Source organism: Corythoichthys intestinalis, chromosome 12 (genome assembly GCF_030265065.1).
Source record: "Corythoichthys intestinalis isolate RoL2023-P3 chromosome 12, ASM3026506v1, whole genome shotgun sequence".
In the NCBI taxonomy this organism is placed as follows: domain Eukaryota; kingdom Metazoa; phylum Chordata; class Actinopteri; order Syngnathiformes; family Syngnathidae; genus Corythoichthys; species Corythoichthys intestinalis.
In genome coordinates this window covers 31111966-31136446 of record NC_080406.1, presented here as the reverse complement: position 1 = coordinate 31136446, position 24481 = coordinate 31111966, and the positions used below count along the sequence as shown (strand labels likewise).

The 24481-nt window shown below is 38.6% G+C and overlaps 1 protein-coding gene across 2 annotated transcripts in view; it reads left to right on the top strand.

The window, feature by feature from the left end:
* The first annotated feature begins 698 nt into the window (after positions 1 to 698).
* Positions 699 to 24481, top strand: part of mphosph8 (M-phase phosphoprotein 8) — a 51345-nt gene continuing 27562 nt past the window's right edge. The window contains exons 1-2 of one of the 2 annotated variants that reach the window (XM_057852168.1): positions 699 to 984; positions 6522 to 6680. In XM_057852168.1, the coding sequence (XP_057708151.1) occupies positions 895 to 984; positions 6522 to 6680 (249 nt within the window). In that variant the 5' untranslated portion in view covers positions 699 to 894. The remainder of the gene's footprint in view (positions 985 to 6521; positions 6681 to 24481) is intronic. The other variant, XM_057852170.1, reaches the window with a different exon arrangement.

Here is a 24481-nt window from a genome sequence, read left to right as displayed (position 1 = left end):
GTGCTAGTCTCTTAAACGCTGCCTCCCCATTAGCTCAGGGCAGGAGACAAAATTTGTCCACATGTTGATTTTAATGTAAGAAACTAGAATTTCAGTATTTTGTATTGAATTAACGTATATTATAAAATAATTAACTGTGATAAATTGAGCTCTCTCTGTTGTGATTTTATAAACATTTTTGTTGTTGCTGTCATTGGACATTTTCTCTTAATTCTGCAAATTTTGTATTAATAGTGTAAATATAAATATTGTTGCTTGTAGCCCTTAACTCATTAACTGCCATCATTAACTCATTAACAGCTATAGACATTCATAGACTCCATTACCTAGGTTACGACGTCTATGAGACATTAAAAATATTTCAACTGGGAAAATTGGCAATTATTGATCTTGGGATTTATCATGTTTCACTCCCATTTACACAATAGACGTCCAATCCATTTTGACTGGGAGGGTTGACGTTGGGCGCTTGCCCTCCCAGTCAGAACGTCTGGATTGGATTGGACGTCTATCGCCGGCAATAGCAGCCAATAAATTAATACTTTAAAATGAATAGATTAAAAAAAACAAAACATTGGCGCTTATCCTTTGATTTTTTTTTTCTGAAAGTGGCCCTCGGGGGAAAAAGTTTGGATACCCCTGATTTAGGGGTTTTTATTGTTTACGTTTTTTAATCTCCAAATGGAATTCCGCTCCTGGTTGGATTTTGAAAGAGGTATCGGCGAATTCGGACTACACGTGAAGGCATCACGCTGGGGGCGAGCGAGTAGGTTTCCTGTTAGCGGTGGGTCGAGTCGCCCCGGTCAGCGAAGTACCACCGTGCCCGCCATCACCTCACCTCACCGAGGCTGGCCTCCGTGGACTCCGCCGCCGGAATAAAAGTCAAACGCGACGATGGCGAGCGAAAACGTGAAAACGGAGCCGGAAAGCGAAGAGGAGAATGTATACGAAGTGGAGAGGATCATTGATATGCGCGTGGAGGGGGTGAGGCTAACCGTGGCTAGGAGGCTAACTTAGCGTCTTGTCTCTCCCGCTGAGGACAAACACGCAAACAGCTTTGTGGAGCATTTTTCGGCACATTTGACTCAATGCCCAGACCATATGGTTATGTTTAATAACGCATTTATGGCCAGAAGACGTCCAAACGATGGCTAGTTGCAGCTTGTTAGCTGTAGCGCCGCGTTGCTATTTTTTTTTTTTAATTAACCCTTTAATGCATAACATGTGCACCCATTTATGGGGCGCCGTTTGTAAAGCAGAACATGCTGAAAATTACGACAATATTTTCTCACATAAAAAAGTGGGATTTGAAATTTTTACAGTCACTTTTTTTTTTGCACGTTTACAAAATTGTTTAGCAACTTAAATATTTATTTTTAAATGATAAGTATTGGACTTGAATGTGTAAATCCAGAACTAAATATTTATTTAAATCGTAAATGTTAAATGTATTTCCAAAATGTAAATCTGATGTGTATATCCTAAATATTTATCTGAAATTTATATCTGAAATATTGATTTTAAATCTGAATTTAATATAGTAACTTTTAGAGATGCACGATAATATCGGTCACCGATAATTATCGGCCGGTAATGGCAATTATGACGTCATACAGATAATCCAGATAAAACGAAATTCAACCGATAATGCAATCCGATAATTATATACTTGATTTAGCCTCCAAATGTGCGCAATCAACAGTTTTGTCCACTTCTGCTAGTTTTAAGGAGGTGTTTTTGCAGTGTAGTAATGTGATATATGTTAGGAATGGCTTACTTTTAAAGGCATTTTTGTGCAACTTGGGTGTTTACTCTCTAAGTAATTGTTGCCAAAAGCTTACCATTACCCATCATTGCCATTGTTTAGTTGTTGGAATTTACTACTTGTTCACATTTGATGTGGAAAAAAATAGGACTAAATTACATTTTTGCACAGTAACATTTGCTCTTTGTATACTTTAAAATTTTACACACATATTTGAATAGAATTATCGGCGTGTCATTATCGGTTATCGGGTTGAAGGGGCAGGAAATTATCGGTTATCGATATCGGTTGAAAAATGTATTATCGTGCATCACTAGTAACTTTACTGGGCTCGTGCGTAAAAGTGCCACTAAAACTCTTTCAATGCTTTCTCCTAAATGTGTATTTTACCTAGATATTGTTATTATCACAATGATTCATGTCCAAGAGCCGACTGCCACCGTTGAGAAGGTTTTATTCATTTTCAAGCAACGTAAACAAACAGTCTGAGCTGTTCCAGCTTTTATTTTGTTACTTCCGGTCTCCAGTCATGTGAATTGTCATATTACGCTAAATATATACCGTAATTTCCCGAATATAACGCGCACTTTTTTTCCCCAAAATCAACTTGTAAAATCATGGTGCGCATTATAAACGGGATGGAGACAGAAATATATATATATATGATATATACATATATATACATATATATCATATATATATAAACCGATTTTTTTTTTTTTTTTGACACGGCCACGTTGTGTTGAAGAAACATATGCGGCGATCTATTGCTGACCATTACAGTACGTGACGTCACCATTTTGTTTCGGTAATACTTCACTCTAATCGGCCGAATGATTTCGTCTGTGTTAAATTCTGCTTTTTTCACTCTTCATAAAGCACAGAATTTAGTTTCTTGAACTCATTTGAGTCGACGTTTATTGCAGCTCCGCAACTCCATAACAAACCATAACAAACGTAAGCACACAGACCTCCTGTGTCCGTCAACTATATCTGTCCCTTGGGAAACTCAAACCCAAATAACAATAGTTCCTATTGTTACTGTCGTGTCGACAGCGATGAGCTGTCACGGATTTCCGACTTACGTTCTCACTTTCATTTTACCGTATCAATCCATGGAAGAAATATTTATACATCATGATGAAACGAGCAAGTTGTACAGCAGCCTTTAAAAGAAAAGTCACATCTGTTTTGTTTTCTCCTAGATTCTGGTAAGTTGAAGTTGTCAAATCATATTATTACCGTAAATATTGTCAGTTTATGGTAATGTTTTGAACTACCAATGTGCTATGCTTGTGCTGTGTTTCACCAGTCAGTCAAATGACATTTCTGTATCTGTACACAAGCTCTGTTTTCTTGTATTCTTTTATTTATTGGTGCTAAAATTAGGATGCGCGTTATAAACGGGTACAATAATTTCCCCCCGATTTTACAAGTAAATTTGGGGTGCGCCTTATATTCGGGAAATTACGGTAGTTGCAACCATTTCCAGATATAACATTGAAATCTAGGGTTTAGATTTATATTTATTTTTATATATTTACAATTTAGCATAAAAATATAAAATTCTGATTTAAAATGAATATTTCTCATATAAATTTCAGATAAATATTAAGGATATACATACCAGATTTACATTTCGGAAATAGATTTAACATTTACGTTTTAAATTAATATTTAGTTCTGGATTTACACATTCAAGTCCAATACTTATAATTTAAAAATAAATATTTAAGTTGCTAAACAGTGTTGTAAGTGCAAAAAAAATGGACTGTAAAAAATTCACACCACGTTTTTAACACTATGTGGCGCTAAATGTGAGAAAATGTCGTATTTTTCAGCACGTTCTGCTTTTCAAACGGCGCCCCATACCCATTCTAATGCACAACATGGGTCAAAAATGACCAACATTCATTTCTAATGTTATTTCTTAGTAAATGATTTTTTCTTCAATCTTTTGAAATCACTTCATTTTATGATTGAATAAGCCAAATATTCTTTAAGTACCGTTTATTAAATAACGACTTATCATTGCTTCCATTATTATTTTGACTATGATACTAGCTATCTATCTTAACTATGATAATAGATTTATACACATTGGCCAAAAATGATCCCTTCTTCCAAGAGTGATTTAATATGTAATGGCTTATTAATAGACAAATAATTTGTTTCAAATGATAATTGGTATGGAAAATTAATGAAAGAATTAGGGCTGCAGCTATCGGTTATTTTAGTAGTCGATTAATCGATGAACTAGTTTGTCGAATAATCGAGTAATCGGATAACGGACATGAAAAATTTAAATACCTGTGATGAGCCTCACGTGGGGAAAAAAAAAAAATTAAATAAGGATCTATGTACAACAAAAGAACAATTAGCTAACTTACATAGCAAAAGTCCAGTAGCTTAAATGCTATAAAACGCGAACTTTTTTTTTTTTTTTTACAATGCTCTTAACAAATGGTTCAGACACATATTCCCACAAAAAAAAAAAAAAACGGCTAAATATACCCATAAACTAAATTACGGATGCGTTAAGAAAAAACGCGCAAACAAAAGCAGCTGGATTCAGCCATGTGAAATGAGGCAGACTAAAGGGCAGTGTATCCACTCAATAAAATTGAATGCAAATATTTTCAAAATAAACCATTACAACGCCACAATAATTAAACAAATTCTCGAAGCAGCAAAATTTAAATCAAATCTTTTTTCTAATCGAATACTGGAGTTAATCGATTAATCGTTGCAGCACTAGAAAGAATAATTCAGATCTAGAGAAGATCTGTGTGGAGCGGTGATTTGGTAATTCCAGTCCAGAGTTGATATGGAAAATGAATAAAAGAATAATTCAGATCTAAAGAAGATCTGTGTGGAGCAGTGGTGCAAAATCACTGCTGCAAACCTGGTGAAAAGCTACAGGAAATATTTGACCTCTAATTATAAACAAAGGCCACTGTACCAAGTATTGACATTGATTTTCTCAGAGTTCATATAATTATTTGCAGCAGTATAATACAAATAAATTGTTTTTAAAAAAATCATACACAGCGATTTCTGGATTTTGTTTTTTAGATTGTCTCACAGTGGACAAGCACCTACCATGAAAATTTCAAACCCGCCCATCATTTCCAAGTGGGAGAACTTGCAAAATCACAGGGTGTTCAAATACTTATTTTCCTCACTGTATTGTAGCATCTACAAGAACAACGTCAACTTTGTGATGATAATACACACTCATCAGGAAAAGTGATACATTATATTCAATTGAACCTACCTAGAAGCAACGAACTGTATGGAGAAAAAAAAAAAAAAAAAAAAAAAAATTGGTCCGAGCGTATGACATCCTCTAGACTTTGTGACCAGAAAAGCCAAGTGGCTTTGCTTTAGACTGGCCAGTGTTTTAAGAGGACGCTAGCCATTCGGAAGCTAATGCTAACGCGACTGCTATGCTAATGCTAGGATAACATTTAGCGTCTGATGATTACTCCGCATAGACCTTCAAAGGCTAAAGCAACATTGCATATTTTCTCTTGCCAAGATAAGAAAAAAATCTTACCATGTTTCCAAACAAGCAAGATGGAGCGCAGCCGAGCTTGAGACACATCCTAAACTCCGGTGAGGAGGGAGAGGCGGAGCACAGCTCACATGAGTGACACGACCCAAGCACTGCCACGTTGCAAGCTGACGTACTCCACATAGAATATGAAAATGTCACATGTTGTGAACATATGACAGGAACAATGTCACGTTTTCATCTCGTCTTTTTCATCAGAGGAAAACTGGCATTCATCTCATTATGTTCTAGTCTCCCTAGACACGTTTTTAGCTTGTCACGTCATCGTCATGAAAAAATAGGTTGTCGACGAAATGTATTCTATTCGTTATCATCATTGCTGACGAAAACAACACTGGTATTAAACACGTTGCCTGTCATTGACAAGTATTGACGTTAGTGCTGCAACGATTAATCGATTAACTCGAGTATTCGATGAGAAAAAAAGATTCGAATTAAATTTTGTTGCTTCGAGTATTCGTTTAATTAAAGAGGCGGTCTAATGGTTTGGTTTGAACTTGTTAGCATTTAGTTTTGTTGATTTTGGCAAATACACTGCTCTCTAGTCTGCCTCATTTCACGTGGCTAAAACCAGCTGCTCCCTGTTAAGACCAACATAAGCTAAGTTTTTGTTTGGGCTAATGTTTTTTTAATGCATTCGTTAAGTAGTTTCTAGTTATATTTACCCGTTTTTGTTGTTGTTTTGTTTTGTTTTTTTGTGGGTATATGTGTCTGAACCATTTGTTAAGACCATTGTATAAAAAAAAAAAAAGTTAGTGTTTTAAAGCATTCAAGCTAGCAGACTTTTGCTATGTAAGTTAGCCAATTGTTCTTTTGTTGTACATACATCCTCTTTTTTTTTTTTAAATACCGTTTGAGGCTCAGCTCAGGTATTTAAATTTTTTATGATCCTTATCCGATTACTCGATTACTCGAACTAACTAGTTCATCGATTAATCGACTACTAAAATAATCGATAGCTGCAGCCCTAATTGACGTACAAACATTTTCAAACTGCGAGGGCTGACTGAATGATCATCTTTCAGTGGCATTGACGGCGTTAGACATCCAATCCATTTTGACTGGGAGGGTTCCATCCTCTCCTCAAAATGGATTACACTCAAAACATTCGTATCTGAAAGCAAACATCTTGTGATATGCAGCGCGTGAGTGGTTTGCTAAGTATACATTTTTTTCTAGGGCGAGGTGCTGTATCGGGTGCGATGGAAAGGTTACTGCTCGGACGACGACACGTGGGAACCTGAAGGCCATCTGGAGGACTGTCGAGAGGTCCTTTTGGCCTATAAAAAGGCAGGCACAGAAGTTGCAAAGGAACCGGAGGAAAAGAAGCCTGTACTGGTGAGCCTACTTCACTTATTAGTAGATATTAAGGGTGTAACGGTACATGTATTTGTATTGAACAGTTTCGGTACGTGGTGCTCGGTTTGGAACGGAGGCGTACCGAATGAGTTTCTGACGTAATGTAACCCTTACTTTTCGAGGCTGTGAGTCGATCGGGTTACAGTTTCTTTCTGTTGATTATATTTACTCAGTCTTCTCTACTATAATGAGGACCAACACAGTATGACAGTTAGGCCTGTCGCGATAACAAATTTTAGTGTGCGATAATTTATCTCATAAATAATTATTGCGATATGCGATATTATTGCGCCCCCCCCCCCCCCCATTTTTTTAAAACCAATTTACAATAACACAGTGAGAATACAGTATGTATTAATAGATCAAGTACACCCATTTAAATGCAATAATAAATCACAACTAAAAACAATAGACCTTGACTCTTAAGTAAAAGACAACAATATTGATACAGCACAGAAACACAGAATAAATAAAATGTGGTTTTCAAGAAAAAAAAAATACAATTGCAGTTAATAACTTAAGCATTTAGGCAAATGAAAACTTTTCCCCTCATAGCTTCTGCAATGGTGTTCCATAGGGATGCAACGATACAGTTAAGTCACGGTTCGGTATGATTTTTGATACGGGGGATACGATTTTTGATCTGATTCAATACATTTAATGCTCTGGAAAAAAAAAAAAAATTTTTTTTTGCAAACGAGCAAAAATTAAATTGCCATCATATAAACATGCATTTTAGTGCATAATATCTAGGTGCTTACTTCTTACTGATCTGAAAAAAATTCAGTATAAAAGTGCTGAGAACAATCTTTACTGTTTGTAAAGTGAGACGGGGCACACTGTTGATTGCTATAGCTCTCTTAGCAGCTTGGTTTACTACATGAGCAAGACATCCTATTTGTGGTTCGAATCCATCTGTGTCACGTACTGAATTAACAATATTTGCAGCTTTATCTATAGTCACTGGTATGGATTGATTTGGCCTTCTTAACTTCCATTCAGTCATGGCGGTTTATAATTCATCGATGTCGTATATGGACTACGTGTCCCATAATCACTCTGGGCTCATGTAGCCAATGGCATGTGACGTAGCACATCTAGTTTGCTATTTAATTATATCTAGTGTGTGCGCGCATTAAAAAAGTTAGCAAACGCCACAGAAGTCACGTCTGCTCATTACTGCACAGCGCCAGCATATGACAATCGACTTTCATAAACAGGACGAGTTTGAAGCACAGCGCTCTTAATTTGCCTCTCAAATATCCGGTTTTGTGCCGAAAAATAGCCGCTCCGCGTGAAACGTTATCCCTGACGGGAGCGTCCACACGTCAACAACACCGGCATGCCGGAGTCCGCAATCAATCAGGAGCACTGACGCGGCCGGTATACGTTAAACAATAGGATATAATGGGAACGATTGGCTCCGGCGCTATTTTTTGTCGGACCTGGAACAAAGATGCATTTTGCGCAGTTGGTAACAAGGAATCCGAACTTTTAACAGCGTGTTTGCCGCGCGCGCATGTGCACACGAGGCGATAAATCGCAGCGGAAAAATTACTGCCTTCATTTTTATTTATGGTGCGATGAAAGGAATTATTGCATATTGCGACAGGCTTAACGACAGAATAACCCAGAAACGTCAACGGTGCGACAACGTGGCCGCCGCGACAACACAAAAAGTCAGTCAGCCAATGCACGCCAGTCGCAGTGCGGCCGCGTGTTAGACGCGTCCCAGAGGCGGCTCAACACGATACACGCGAAAAGAACGGCAGAGTTTATTATTTGACGCGAGACCCGACCCTCCTGCGTCAATAATACTACCTGTAGCTAGGTTGGGGCAGACCGGAAGTCACTCGTGTAAAAATCGTGTTCAATACAAAACCCTCCTACCACAACAAAACAAGTAGGAACTAATATTCACATAGGAACTAAAGTTATAAAAATAAAATATACAATATAAATGAATACTACATCACATTTGTAAAATATAAACACATAATAAAATAAATAATAGCTCATTTAAATAAAATAAATTGAAATGAGCTAAAACACCTGTAATTAAATAATAATACACAGATCCTGCTTACACAATTAAATTTATTAATTTCTGTGTGGCGCTTTAACTTGAGAAAATCCACCAGTAAAGCTTTTGAAAACCGTTCATAAGAAGAAGAAAAAAAGATTCATTAAGGCATTTCATTTGTAAAATACATGTTAAAATCTTTGTCATTGGGACTGCGTTTCTCTTTAGCACAGGACTTTTTTCTTCTTTCTTTCAGAAAGAAAGCTGACCAATACGCGGGGTCTGAAAGGCAAATTGTTGTTGGAATGCCTTTAAATACCCGCTACTTTTTGAGCAGAATTCTAGCTTTGTATAGTCTAATGTTCCTATTGTTGAAAGCACAAAGGTGTGTAATAAACAACTAGCACATTTATATTTTGCATTTTGTTTTCTTACTGTACTGAAAATGAACCGAACTGTGACCTCAAAACCGGGGTACGTACCGAACCGAGATTTTTGTGTACCATTACACCCCTTGTACGGTAGATATTTTTTCAAGAAAATTTTCTATTTTTCACCAACGTTTTCACTGAATTTATTTTTTGCTTTGTAAAGGGGGAGATGATGGCATACTGTATATCACCAAAACGATAGTAAGATGTTTAACTTTATTAAATTAATTTTAGTAATTCTTTCGTCACTATTGTAACCAATGGGTTTAAATGGGCTAATATTAGAGCTCGACCGATGTGGGCTTTTCAGGACCAATACCGATTATTAGTAGTTAAAAGGGCCGATAACTGATGTTTGGTGCCAATATTCATTTGCTGTAAAAGTGTAAAAATTGGCGTAAAACAATTGAATAATGCAAACTCTGAACTTTTTCCTAAAGCATGTTTATTGAATCTCACAAATAGAAAATAATAGCTCCAGAAGTTCCCGACTTGCAATACAAGTTTAACTCATTTACCATTACCATTTAACCAATCAGAGGATGAGGTGACTACTAGTGCAGAAAACAGCAGGCAGGAGAGAGAATCGCGGCTGCATGTGAGCCAAATAACCCAGTTTTAAATATTTTTTTCATATCGGCTGGTCGGATTAAAAAAAAAAAAAAAAAAGGCTGATTACGATATACATCAATTTTTCAAATTTCAGCACTGACAATCAGCCTGGCCGATAATCGGTTTATCTCTACGTAGTTAATATAATTATTCTGGATATGCTACCTTTTTCTGACTTCCTCAGCTTTGTGGGATCAGACAAAAATACAAAAAATTATGATTTGTCATATACAGCAGTCACCTGCCAAAGTAGCACCAGAATTTTTAAAGCGTTTTTTTCTTGATTATTTGTACTATTTTGTATTTGTTTTTCCATAACTGATCTTTTTTTCGGGGAGGTGGTGGGTTATAGGTTTTGATTTTGAACTGTTTGGAATTAATATATTTTAAAGATGCACAATAATATCAGTAACCGATGATTATCGGCCGATAATGGCAATTATGATGCTACACAGATAATCCAGATTTTTTAAAAAAATTCAACCGATAATGCAGTCCGATAATTAGATACTTGATTTAGCCCCTAAATGTGCACAATCAACGCATTTTTAGCCCAGTTCTGCACCAGCGCCTCAACCCCTCCTCCCTCTTTAGCCTCGGTCACATTAGTGATGCGTCACACGACATGCTTGAAGCAGTAGCATGGCGGCTATGTCACCTGTGTGGGTTTATGTTTCCGTGTGTGATACTAATAACTAGAGCTGTCCAGACTAGTCGACATAGTCGACGTCATCGATGACGTAAATTCGTCGACGAGCACAACATCCCGTCGACTGTTAATGAAGAGTTAAATAAATATATGCGTGGCAAGTTCAGAATGTTGGACGCTCTGTATGCAAGCGAGGAAAGCGGCACAAAGCCAAAAAAGCGCACCAGAATGTCCAAAACATTGACTTATATCAAAGAAACAAAGGAGGGTACACTCTTATGTCCTGTCTCTTCAATGCCGAGCTTGGCTGAACATCGGCCATGAATAAACACCTAAAGCGCCGTCACCCAGTTTGTAAGTCCATCTAACTAGCTAACGACATGTTTTATTGAAGTTGCTAAGCCTGTCGCGATATGCAATGAGTCCATTTATCGCATGGCAAATAAAAATGAGGGCGGTAATTTTCATGGCTGCATATTATCGCTGCGCGCGTGCGTGCTGATGGCATATGAGACTCCAGTTCATTTCTCTTATCAACACGCTGTAGAATTACAGTTCAGACATACAAAATAAGGGAACACGTATATTAACCCTTTAACACCTAAGTCTATTTTGGCCGAATTTGCATGCATTTGATGTTGCCTTTATATTTCACAGAAAAAATTGTTTACAATGGCCAAGTTGGGTCCCTTTTTTCAGGACACCTTAAACTTCTTGTCCAAACTGTTGTTTTCTTCACTGACCAATTTTAATCCACATTTTGGACCCAAAAAGACAAAAAAATCCCAAAATCTTTTTTCAAAATTGGTAATGTTGACGTCCCACTGACAACCAAACATGCTCGACCAACCGTTTTGAAGCTTGATCATATTTATTCAACTTGTTAGGATAAACATTCAATAGAAAAATATAGGATTGAATAGTTTTATGTTTGACAATTCAACACAAACAGCAGGTATTATCATAGGCGTTTTTGGCCTTTACACATACTATGGTCAAAACAGGTTATATACAGTGCAAAATAGTGAGAAAAAAAATTATATATATATCATCTAACACAAAAAGGGTTTGGAGGATATCTCTTTGTAAAGTTAAGTGTTGTACCCATCACCTTATCAAAAATATGCAATCAAGCTTCTTGAAAACACATCTACATAAAAATTGAAAAGATTATAGTAAAGAAAAAATATATATAACATTGGAAAAAAAGTATTTGAAAAAATATTGACAAGTAGTTCAGTTCAATTCAAAATTTCCAGGCATGCGACCCAATAAAGTTAAAATTAAATAAAGCCGTTGCTTGTTTGCTTCGCATGCCACCCTTTGAATAGTTGGCTCCTCGTTCGGAAATTTATTAAAAATGATCACATTCGGTTCGTCCTTCTTGACATCAGAACGACTCTTGGGATGTGTAGTCTTTTGTGCTGCTTTCGGTTTTGAAAAAGGACAAGAAATGATGGAAATATGGAGATATATACATGGTCCATGCAGCGTTTTAATGCATATTTATGAGTGCAATAAAACTATAAAACTCAAATGACATTATCTCCCGTTTTTCTTGGTCGATTGACTTCAAATAAAAACTGGTGTGGACATCAACTTCTGCACTTTCAAATGAGACCAACCAGCGGCACGTGGGCGACGTAATTACAGCGTGACGAAGCTTCAAAGGCGATATGCGTAAACGCGTCGCTGCCGACACGTTCGGTGTTAAAGGGTTAAACACTGTAAATGTTAGCACTGCTACACTGATGTGAATGGGGGGGGGGGGAAGGCAACCTACTTTAGCCTGCTATAAAACATTGGTAGTCGTCTCATGAAAGCAAACTTGCGGTCAAAAAGTGACACTTCAAAGATGAAAAATCGCTGGTTAACAGCATTTGCAAACGAAAAAAAAAGAGGAAAAAAAATCTGTTACTGACACTACATGCAATGACAAAAAGTGCTTTTTTTGCGGAGTGTAAAGCTGAAGTTAGCTGTATAGCGAACGTACTTCCGGTGAACATTTCAAAATAAAACCATGTCATGTTCGTCATATAAATAACGATTTCTGGAGTTAATCCCACATACTTCAGAATTCAGATTCTACACTAAGAATACCTTTAAAATGACACCCTTTATGAAAAATCTGATTGACAATGAATAATTATTATATATACGTAGTACTATACTATACTATCAATGCTAGGTGTTTTTTTAAGAATTGTTTTGAATCATGTTGGAAAGGCGAAGTCGGTGTTCTGAATCTGTTTACATTCCATTCTTTTGCACTAGTTAATTCTTTCAGCATTTGAACTCATTGTTTATTTGTGATTTATTATTGTTATTTACATGTTTATTTGTACTTTAATAAATAATTTAAGTGTTCCAAAATGTTTTTGTGAATTGATAAGCGTCAACAGAAATTTCATTGCTAAATTAGTAAAAAAAAAAAAAAAATTTTTTTTTTTAATTATTAGATTAGTCGACTAATCGTAAAAATAGTAGGCTGACTAATCGGGAGAAAATTAGTCGTTTGGGACAGCCCTACAAATAACGCTCTCGCCATCTGCAAAACATGCAATGCAGAAGTTCCTTGTGGCTGAAAGAAAGTGTCCTCAATCAACTTAACTAACCTGATCAGGCATTTAAAGGTGCATCAAAAAGACTTGTAGAAAAAATACGAGGCTGTGGCTAATGCGAAGGCTAAAGCTAATAGAGGTGCCTTAAACAAACTGATCGATTTTTGCCGATCCAGATTTGTTTCATAAACAACAGTATGCACCTTTAATATTCCAACAAGACTTGTTCTTTTGTAAAATATTGAACCTGTCAACTAAGACTGTTTTTTTTTACATAGTCTCTAAGAATGATTGAAAAGTTAACATTTCTTTCCACATTTATAAATTATAACTTTATCTACCAAGAATTAAATTGTAGCATTATTTTGCTTTCCAAAAAGAAAAGGAAATTGATACATTAGTTTTCTGGAGAATAAATTCTATCAGGTCTGTAAGTCTTCCTTATTTCGCATCTTCATGCTTTTTAATGCTAAAAGGGTTTTATTGTTTTAAGGGTTTTAATGTTAGCTAAATGTGAGCTTTCACTAAACAGTGATTATCTAGTTGAGTTTACAATTTCCACTCCTTCACCTATTAATGTAACAAAGAGCAGCACACATTACAATTGTAAACATTTTGTTGGGGTTGGAAAATGAAAAATATTCAACAAGTGTACTTATATGGTCCTATTAATACGGTGGCCGAGACGTGTCAGTCGAAATGCAAAGTCCAAACACTTTGCAAATAGAAAAATGCCCCCCCATCAGATCAAATTTATATGGAGGAAAACACTCAGGTGACTTGAAGTTCCGCTCTGAGACCCCCAATTTGGCGAAATTTCAAAATTGTCCTATATGCATGTGTGGTACATCATTGGAAAGCTTAAAATCTCAATTTTAATTTAATTAAAGATGCTATGATTTTTAGGGAGATATTATCGCGTACTTACCTCTTTTCGATCCAAAAACTCCATGTAGAATGGAGCACTGAGTGTCAACTTCAAGACACACGTGTGAATGGCCACAGCTGGATTTTGGGGGGATTTTATGGGTGAAACATGGTAATATAACGAAGGTCGCGATGCAGAAATCGCAGACATCAAGGAGTTAAGGAGATTTTCATTTTCATATGTTTACCCTTTTTTTCCAATGTTTCTTTGTGTGGATCAATTACTTATCTAAAATATTGGGGAAAATGCAACACTTACGAAAAAAATACAATTAAGCGATAGTTATGAGGTAGATATCCATTACTTTTTTACAAACGCCAATTTTTTCATTCTGACGTAATTTGTTTAAAAGTTTAAAATATGTGAGTGAATAAATGTTTTAAAGTAGTTTTTTTAAACTAAATATTAGACATCAATTAATGATTCTGAGCTAAAAATAACAGACATTTCGAATAATTAATACGATTACTTACCTTCTTTTTATGGCTAGGTTGAAACAAAAGCGGTTGCGCGACGTCTGTAAACAGGGGTTTCCAGGGTAAAACAGCAAATTAAAAATAGTTAGGAGGCTTATTGCGCCATGAATCTGCTATGGCAGCATAAAGACATATTGTTCTATCAAACACAACAGTTCTTTTGGCTTAAAATACAGCAGTTTATTTTAAAGAGGGATGCAAGACAGGAAACTGTTTTTTCGGCCTTGTCTGTGTTTTCCGCTATATAAAAATGATGTCAATCGTTTGTGCTGTAATTAAAGATGCACCGATACTGATACTAGTATCGGTAGGGGGCGCCAATCCGACCCGAAATGGTGGTTTCGGTATCGGCGAGTACCAACAAAGACGGCGCCGATACCATTTACCGGTCCATTATTATAACATTTGACCGCAGCCTTTTTTTCCTCCTGGCGCTCACTACATTGTCTTTGTGTTGTGTGATGACAAGTGAACACCAAGCAGCTATCGCTATTGGCCTGCTCCAGACCAATGAGAGCGGGCCAATAGCCACTCTTGACCAATGACAAGTGCGCTTTTTCATATGGAGGAATAGCAAACCAGGAGAAATGGCGGCAGTCGGGAAATATTTCCAAAATAGAAATCCCGTCGATTAAAATCAATGGCTGCATGCAAGATTTGCGGCCTGAAAGTTTCGAGATGTGCAGTTAAATCGGCCAGTTCCAATACCTCGAACCTGATAAAACATTTGAAGACGAAACGTGAACGAACATGACGAGTTTGAGCCTGGAAGAGCAGGACTGCTCTCCAGAGGAAGGGCGCTGGACCGGAGCAACAATCTCTGGTCAGTTCACTACGTCTACTTTACTTTTATTGTCTTTTACTGAAAGAAATGCCACAGTAATTTGGGAACTGTTTCCAAAGTAGGGTTGCTACCTTTCAGTAATTGAAATAAGGGACTCCCCCCTCCCGAAAAAAAGTAGGCTAATAGAGAGACGGGATGCTGTGGTCAATTATTATTACTTATAATTGTTAGCGTCCGCAAATGCGGAAACAAGGTTGAACCTCGAAGCAGACAACAAGCGGGGGATACGTATAAGGGTTTAATGGTTGCAAACAAAAAATAACACTCGATCGCGGGATAGTAGAGATAACAAAAGGAGTCCGTGACAGCAGGTCGACGGAGCTCAATGCTACAAACTCGAAGGTTAACTAAGACGATAGGCAGCGAGCCAAAAAGCCAAAATAAAAACACTCAAATACCTGCACGGGGTAGAGGTTACAAACAAGAGCAGCACACTAACAGAAAAAACCCAATGCAGGGGCGAAACAAGCAAACGTAGCGAGACTATAGTGCGAGATGTCAAATGGCAATCAGCAAGGCAAATATCTCGGCAGCCTTCTCTGAGATCACCCGTGCTTAAATGATGCGTTGATGAGCCTGCATTGGATTCAGTTGTGACGTCAGGAACGCCCCCACTACCAGCCCAGCAACAAAACACAATCTAACCAGCAGTAGAATGTGACAATAATTTCATGAAAGTTGCACTGTTTGGACTTTGAGAGGTTTAAAAAAGTTTATTCAGTTCATTCAGAGTTTATTATTATGAATTTATTTTTACTTTCTTACTGTTGGGCTAGTATTATACATGTTTGATTAATTTCACAAATGTAGCACTATTTTGGCTTTTGAGAGCCAAAGGTTTATTCAACTATTGTCTACTAGGGTTTAGTGTACTTTTTCCTATTTTGCAAAGGTAAGCAACAGCCTGACAAACCCTTGATAGCAATGATTGCACATCCAATTATGTAGCTCTTTGGGGGAGGGGGGGAATATATATATATGTTTATATATATATATAAACGGGTGGTATCGGTATGGTATCGGCCGATACTGCACAGCCAGGTATCGGGGCCAAAAAATGGTATCGGTGCAACACTAGCTGTAATAGTTCTGTTTGTGCTGCTTTCGTTTGAGATGTTTACATTTCTTTTATAGGTAAAGCTGAGGTCAACTAGCCCCCCATTTCGATTAAGAATTGTCAATCGTTTGTGCTGCAACGATTTTGTAGATACAGTATTATGCTTTTATTGAGATATTAATTTTGAGTGGTGGGGTCACTTGTAGCTTTTCCTTGGCTTGGCTACCGCGGCTAATGGAGCGTACCAACTTTCTCAATAATAGAGGGGTGTCCCAACAACTAGCATGATCGTAATTCAAACAAATTTGAGTCCATTTTGCAGTGAATTGGGGGGCTTGAGATACCGTATTGGCCCAAATGTAAGACGGCCCTGATTATAAGACAACACCCTCTTTTTCAAGACTTAAGTTTGAAAAAAGACTTTTTGAATACCAAATTAATTTTAATACTGAAAATAATTACAGTACATCTGAAACAAATGATTATAACAATATATTTGAGAGAAAAAGCGTGTTATTTTGCCTCATTCAAATCTTAATATCTAAACATTTAAATATGTAAACTAAAGTGCAATCACATTCGTAAATGAATGGCTTCTGGTTTTTGAAATGTAAATAAACCAATCTATTGTGTTCAAACAACAACATTGAAATAACTGCATTAACCATCAAAGTGAAGTCTAACTGTAACTGTAGTCTTGAAACAAATCTGAATAAGGAAAAACATTGCACTAAAATAATGCAAACTGGTTAAACTTAGCTGAGATCTGTCATGAGAGAACATCGCTTCAATGATATCTGGCGCCATCTAGCGTCGTGAATGGGTATAATGTCTAGACCGCGAATATAAGACGACCCCCACTTTTTCAGTCTTATTTCAATGCAAAAAACACTGTCTTATATTCGGGCCAATACGGTATTAATTTCAATTGATGACGTCACTCTAAGCCCCTCATTTACTGCAAGCGAGTGTCATTCGTTTGTGCTACATTCGGGATTTTGCTGTTGTGTTGCGTGATTTTGCTGTTGTGCTGTGTGCTGTTGAGCCTTTTGCATTCGTGCTGCGAGCCATTTGCTGTTGTGTTGTGGCAATAGACCCTACTCACCTACGTCACAAAATGACGTGTCGCTGTATCCGGCCGCCATATTGTACCTATTTTTTAGACCTATTGTCATTGTTTTCAATTAGTCGTGCAAGTTATAGAGCAATTCATGGAAGCCCCGGTGTTATCTGACGCTGTAAACTCATTGGATGCGTTGCATAAAAGGCGTTACGTGGAAAAGCTTCAGTTTATCCATTCGCCAGATCCGTATTTGATGCCTAAATCGATGTTTTTCGACCCGCTGTCTTCGCCATCTTTGCCTGACCCTGATATTTACAACTATCTTGTCCACACAAAATCAGCCTATTCTCACGAAAGTTTGAAAAACTTCAAGAGCTTGGAGGCTTATAAATGCTACGTTGCTGGTTGGGTGAAACAGGTCCTAGTACACAAAAATTCGGCAGGAATCTTGTGCTCGGAAGGTGAGTTACGAAATTTTCAATTCAAAATCTTTTGTTCTTGCTAACATCCACTGTCAAGTCTAATGTATTTCATGTCGTTTGTCAATGGAGCTAGGGCTTTTAATGTTTATATGGTTTAGTGATGGCACTCTCACTACATACATATATAATATGTAATAAATATGAAGTGCGATAGCACTACTCCAGATTGTCCCTAGTTGAATTTATTTTTTGGCTTTTGACCTCAATAGTTAAATTGTAAATTAATTGTATGACAACTGTCTGATTATCCCCTTATAATTATATATTTTCAGGTAGTTCATTCACAACGTCTGAGTGTATGTTGTCGGCAATTAGCCTAGCAATGATCTTAATTGTGGTTGTCAGCCCAAAACCCTCTAAATATATATTAAATGCATCTTACCAGATATAAAATGACTACTACATAATCTGTGGTAGTCGTTTGAAGCCCAGTTTTCTCGTCGAATTGCAGCAGTCAATCTCGGTCTCCTCTCCGGGTCTCTCGGAATACGGTAAAACTTCAAGTCTCTCCGTCTATCTTCTCTGTTTTTGCAACCGACCGCCACACACGACTTCACCATTTTGATTATTAATGTTAACGAGCAGAAAAACACGCCATAATAGGAGGAATTTACGAAGCGCTAATGCATTAACATGACGAGTATACGAACAACATGGCGCGGGGGCGTGGCTGTGACGTCACGTGAGTAGGGTCTATAGGGGTTCTTGCTTTTGCCAATTTGCAATCGCGCTTTGGGAATTGGGGATCGTGTTGTGGAAGTTTGCATTCGTGCTTTTTTTCTTTTGCAAAGCGTTTCCAATTGGAGTTTGTGCTTTTTTCTATTTGCAAAGTGTTTGGACTTTGCATTTCACCTTACACCTCTCGGCCACTGTATATTAATTCAATTCAATTCAATTTTATTTGTATAGCCCTAGATCACAAAAATGTTGTCTCAAAGGGCTTTGCAGAGGCAATATGATACACAATCAGAAACGGCAAACAAAGCAACAAAGATGAATAAGTAAATTCAAGTCCTGGGTATCCCCCATCCTTAGACCCCCCATGTCGGCAAGGAAAAACTCCAAAAACTCCAGAGTCTTCGAGAGAAAACGAGAAACCTTGGGGAGTACCACAGTCAGGAGAGATCCACTCCCAGGACGGATAGAAAGGAAGCCCCAGGACCGCTAATGGGAATTAGCAGGCAAAGTTACAGTCCGTAAAAAATGCGGTGGAGTAAAGGAACAAGAAGAGGTCCATCTAGCCAGATGAGACGGGGGTAGCAACGAGGACGTCCATCCAGCTTGGGGTCCGGACAGTCAGGAGGTTGCAGCTGAAAAATAGCCCCTCCCCAGAGGGGAGGGGGGAAAGGGGACACCAGGTGACTAGTGATGAAGAGACTAGAAAACTAGATATTAACATTAGAAAATAGAAATAAAGTAAGATAAGTGGTAGGTAGAGTGAGAAAAAAGGAGATAGAACTCAGTGGCTGTACTTCCCCCAGCTTTATAGCTTCTAGTGCAGCTTAGACTAAACTTTGAGTCTACTCCGACTTCAACTAGCCTGACCATAAGCTTTGCTGAATAGGAACGTTTTTAATCTAATCTTAAATGTGCAGACTGTCTCGGCTTCTTTAATATTAGCTGGAAGCTGATTCCATAAAACGGGCTTGGTGGCTAAAGGCTCTAGCTCCGACAGTACTCTTAGAAACCCTGGGAACTACCAGTAGACCTGCATTCTGAGAGCAGAGTGTTCTGTTGGGGCGGTATGGAACCAGAGCATCGGAGAGATAAGATGGCCCCAACCCATTAATGGTCTTAAATCTAAGAAGGAGGATTTTAAATTTAATTCTAAACTCGACTGGAAGCCAGTGAAGGGCCTGGAACACAGGGGTGATGTGCTCTCTTCTATTGGTTCCTGTTAAAAGTCTTGCTGCTGCCTTTTGGACAAGCTGAAGACCTTTTAGGGAACTTTTAGGACAAGCTGCAAGTAGGGAGTTATAGTAATCCAATCTCGATGTAACGAGCGCGTGAATTAATTTTTCTGCATCGCTTTTAGATAAAATATTTCTAATTTTGGCTATGTTGCGCAGGTGAAAGAAGGCCGTTCTGCAGGTTTGTTTAATGTGAGCTTTAAACGATAAGTCAGGGTCGAATAAAACTCCTAGGTTTTTAACTGTGGTGCTGGAGGCTACACTTACATTGTCCAGAGTGACTATCTGGGCAGTTAAAGAGTCTCTCACACTTTCTGGGCCTATTATAAGGACTTCTGTCTTTTCAGGATTAAGTAGAAGATAGTTAGTGCTCATCCAGGTATTTATATCTCGGACGCAGGTGCTTAGTTTGTCCACTTGCCTGATCTGCTCAGGTTTAATTGATAAATACAGTTGTGTGTCGTCAGCGTAACAATAGCCACGTTTACATGGAGCCAAATATTCCAATTGCAATCGGTTTAGATGTTCAAACCGAATAAATGTGTTCCATATAAACACCTCATTCGGAATGAACAGGCCCAAACCGAATGGAATTTCATTCCGTTTCACAGGGGTGGAATATTCCTTTTCCCAAACCGATTAGAAGTAAAATTATATCATGTAAACAGGGAAGCGGAATGGTGTCTGGTTGCGTTCTTTCTGCACATGCTCCGTACTGACGTGGTGACGTCACTCGGTGACGTAAGTAACGTCACTTGCAACATGGCTTCCAAGCACACGCACAGCACACCTAATTGGAGTCCGGCGGAAAGTTTATATCCATGAATCCCTCCACCAGCCCACACAACTTTTTAAATGAACGGCGTGTCATTCTGAAGTTTTGTTTCCACTCGAAAAGTTAAAACAGCAGCTGATCTGGCGATCGATCTCCATGTTTTGCAACGTGACGCTTTGTTTTGATTAATCTGCGCATGTCAGACGGCAGTTGTCAAACGTCCTTTCGGACTAAAGGCAGACACATATAAACGCTGGATCGGAATAGATGAAGTGACATGTAAACAGCTAATCTGAAATTTCCATTCGGAATTATTTGAATCGGCATGAATAAAAGTCAGCATGTAAACGTGGCTACTGAAAGTTAATGCTATGTTTTCTGATGATATTACCTAGAGGAAGCATATACAGCGTAAACAAGATGGGCCCGAGGACCGATCCTTGCGGCACACCATAACTAACCCTAGAGTACGGTGATGATTGCTGGTTTACATTGACAAACTGGTACCTATTAGATAAATATGATTTAAACCAGCAGAGGGCTGCTCCTCTAATGCCTATGTCACATTCTAATCTCTGCAATAAGATATTATGTTCGATTGTGTCAAAGGCTGCACTCAGGTCCAACAGAACCAGGATCGAGACTAATCCAACATCAGCGGCTAGTAACAAGTCATTAGTTACTTTGACTAATGCAGTTTCAGTGCTATGATGAGCTTGAAAGCCAGACTGGAAATGTTCAAATAAACTATTGTCCTGTAGGTGCTGACAGAGCTGTTTAATTACCACTCTTTCAAGGACTTTGGAGAGAAATGGTAAATTAGAGATAGGTTTATAATTGGCCAAAATATCAGGATCAAGAGTGGGTTTTTTCAAAAGCGGTTTAATAACTGCATATTTAAAGGACTGCGGTACGTGGCCAGTAACTAATGAGGTATTTATTATATTTAAGATAATATCAATAGTTAGAGGCAGGGTCTCTTTAAAGAGTTTGGTTGGGATCAGGTCTAGGAGGCACGTTGATGGTTTGGAGGACATTATAATTGAACTTACATCAATTTGGTCTACTGTGGTAAAGTTATTTAATATTTTAGAGGGGTTTATAGGAGATTCTGAATTTTTTGTCTGCACTTTATCAGACCTAATAGTTGGAGGTAATTCATTTATTTTATTTCTAATAGTTGCGATTTTATTGTTAAAAAATTTTAGGAAGTCATCACAGCTAAGGGTGGTTGGGATATAAGGTTCTATTGAGCTGTGACTGTTTGTCAGCCTTGCTACAGTGCTGAACAGAAACCTAGGATTATTTTTGTTTTCATCAATTAAGGATGAGTAATATCTGGTTTTAGTCGTACGCAAGGCCTGTTTATAGGTCACTAAACTCTGTTTCCAGGCAGAGAGAGTGTGCTCTGTGTTGGAACGGCGCCAAAGTCTTTCTAATTTACGTGCCGATTGTTTAAGAGAGCGTGTTTCAGCATTATACCAGGGAAAGGCTCGTCTCGGCTTGACAAACTTTAATTTGGGGGGAGCGACAATATCGAGTGTAGTACGAAGAGTAAACGTAAAACTATCAACAAACTCGTCATTAACAGCAGGGCAGGACATTATTCCTTCATAATCAGATGACATGGAGGCAAATATTGGCTGGATTATCTGTTTATACTCTGAAACAGAGCGATCACATAATGTCCTTTTCATCTGAGTTCTGGTCACTAGTGACGGATTATCTTTAAGCACAAACTGAAAGGGTAATTAGAAAATGATCAGACAGTACAGGGTTCTGGGGATGGACACTAAGATCACTAATCTCCGTACCGTAGGTTAAAATCAGGTCCAGGGTGTGCTAGTGACTAAGAGTTGGTTTATTTACATTTTGAATGAAGCCGGTCCCATCTAGTAGGTCATTAAAAGCCTTACCAAGATAGTCGCCGTCATCATCAACATGTATATTAAAATCCCCTACAATTATAATTCTATCCCAGTTTAGCAAAATACTGGATAAAAAGTCAGAGAAATCTAACAAAAACTGTGAGTAGGGACCAGGGGGACGGTAGACCACTATGAAAATAACTGGTTTTTGGTTCTTCGAGTTAGCATCTATAATTGATAGTACTAGACTTTCAAAGGAGTTATAAACATAATTAGCTTTACTTTTTGGGCTCATACCTAAACAAGAGTGTGATATTACTGCCACCCCCCCTCCGCGGCCCGTGCTTCTAGCTGTGTGAAAATTCACGTGACTTGGGGGTGTGGATTCATTAAGTCTAACAAAGTCATCCTGCTGAAGCCAAGTTTTAGTCAGGGCCAAAATATGAATATTATAATCCCCAATTAAGTCATTAACTAACAGAGATTTGGGCGAGATTGACCTGATGTTTAATAATCCACATTTTATATATTTATTAAGAGTTATTTTATTTTCACTGCTATCAGGGGCTATATGTATTAAATTCTTTGGTCTCGTTCCTTTAGTACTCTGTTTTCTCCTGTTCACTATACGAGGCACGGACACAGTCTCTATCTTCTGTCCTGAATGTTGGATTTGTGACAGCTCGGAAAGAGGCGAGTGATCACTACTAACAGAGTTGTGTTTTACACTACAACACTGCGCCCGGGCCCCCACTCTGAAGTGTCACTTTGGGAGACTAAGTTTGGCGGCCAAATTTCGAGTTAAGAGAGCAGCACCGTCCCAAGTCGGATGAATGCCGTCTCGGCGCATGAGCCCGGACTTGCCCCAAAACGCGTGCCAGTTATCAATAAAGACTATATCGTTTTCTGGGCACCATCTAGACAACCAGCGGTTAAATGATGAGAATCTAGAGTACATCTCATCATTGACCAAATTAGGCAGAGGACCAGAGAAAGTTACGGTGTCCGCCATCGACTTAGCAAGTTTACATACCGAGGCTACGTTTAATTTAAGCACCTCAGACTGTCTCCGCCGGGCGTCGTTACCGCCTGCGTGAATCACGATACGGCGGAACCTCTTCCTACTCTGCTTTAAGAGCCTGAGGTTTCCTTCGATGTCACCGACTCGGCCCCTGGGTAACACCTGACAGACACCGCCGGGTGCTTCACGTCTCTAACTATGGAGCTTCCAATTACGAGAGTGTCTGGTTCAGCCGGTGTGTCGCTGAGGGGGGCAAACCTATTGCTGACGTGAAGCTGCTGGTGCACTAAGGTTGTGCGTTTACCACTACGCTTCCCCCGTACAGTCACAAATCCGTCCTTAATTTCCCCTGGCTGCACGGGGCTTGCTGGGGGGCTAACTGCACTAGCATTCCTACTACTGCAAGCACGACCTGCGGGCCCTGCTACTACCTGGCTATAGCTCGGATTAGCTTTCGTCTCTAGAGTGCAGAGCCGTGCTTCTAGCTCGGAAACCCTGGTCTCCAGCCCTGTGACTAAGCTACACTTCCTACAGCTACTACTGTCCTCGACGAAGGAGCCAGGGTGCTCGCTATACATTCAGCATACTGAGCAGAAAAGACAGGAGGGAGAAGGCAGAGGGCTAGCCATGGCTCGGATAAGCTAGGCTAGCAAGATAGAGCTAAAGAGGAGAGTAGAGTAGTTTTAATCCACGAGCAGGCGTTTACGCTGTTAATTCGTGGGATAAAATAAATTGAGGAGCACTAGGAGAGCCGAACCTGCCTAGGATCGATTCTCCGATGTGTCCGTGGGATAAAACAAATTGAGGAGCACGAGGAGATTTGCGACTAGTATCAGTGCTAACAAAACAATACACTCACCGGATGTGACGTCAGATCCCCATATTAATGACCATAAATGTCCACAACCAAATCCTCACGGGCTAATGTGGCTAACTAATGCTCTACGTGATCTGAGGACAAGATTGTTAATATTTTTAGTGATTGACTGATCACAGACCTCCCCCCAAAATTTATGAATTTGGGCCGATTGATTGGCGCAACTTTAATAGGTCTTAAATTCCTTACATTTTAAATTGCAT